This window comes from Morone saxatilis, unplaced genomic scaffold, assembly GCF_004916995.1.
Source record: "Morone saxatilis isolate NCDOM2014 unplaced genomic scaffold, NCSU_SB_2.0 Contig8, whole genome shotgun sequence".
NCBI lineage: Eukaryota > Metazoa > Chordata > Actinopteri > Moronidae > Morone > Morone saxatilis.
This window is the reverse complement of record NW_023340257.1, coordinates 14,051,693-14,052,052: the sequence shown is the minus strand read 5'-3', so window position 1 is coordinate 14,052,052 and position 360 is coordinate 14,051,693. Positions and strand designations below refer to the sequence as shown.

Sequence of the window (360 nt, the reverse complement as noted above, 5' to 3'; positions counted from 1 at the left end):
GGTACTCACACAGGTCTTCCGGTGAGGCTGGTGTGCACGTGCTGCTGGAAGTCTGGATATTTGGTTGCCAGGTAACCGAAGTCCGGCGGTTTGTCTTTGTACCGGTTCCGAGGGTGCATGGACTTATTGAGAGCCATGAGCAGAGCTGCGTTAAAGTGAGAGAGGAGACACGAACCAGGGTGAACACAACAGATATATATGTATATGTATAACGACATTAAACGTCGGCAGTTAACCGCCGTTAGTGCTGCCGTTGGTTGGTAACAAACTGGAGTAAAAACTAAAAACTAACGGATCCGCGGAGCTCGTTTGGAGCTAGTATGCTATCACTTTAAGCTAACGTACGGCCCGTTATTTGCG

At 48.9% G+C, this 360-nt stretch overlaps 1 protein-coding gene across 1 annotated transcript in view; it reads right to left on the bottom strand.

Moving 5' to 3' along the window:
• Positions 1-242, bottom strand: part of mettl16 (methyltransferase like 16) — a 19,092-nt gene extending 18,850 nt beyond the window's left edge. The window contains exon 1 of the mRNA XM_035680641.1: positions 10-242. Coding sequence (XP_035536534.1) covers positions 10-218 — 209 coding nt within the window. The 5' untranslated portion in view covers positions 219-242. The remainder of the gene's footprint in view (positions 1-9) is intronic.
• Positions 243-360: the final 118 nt, after the last annotated feature.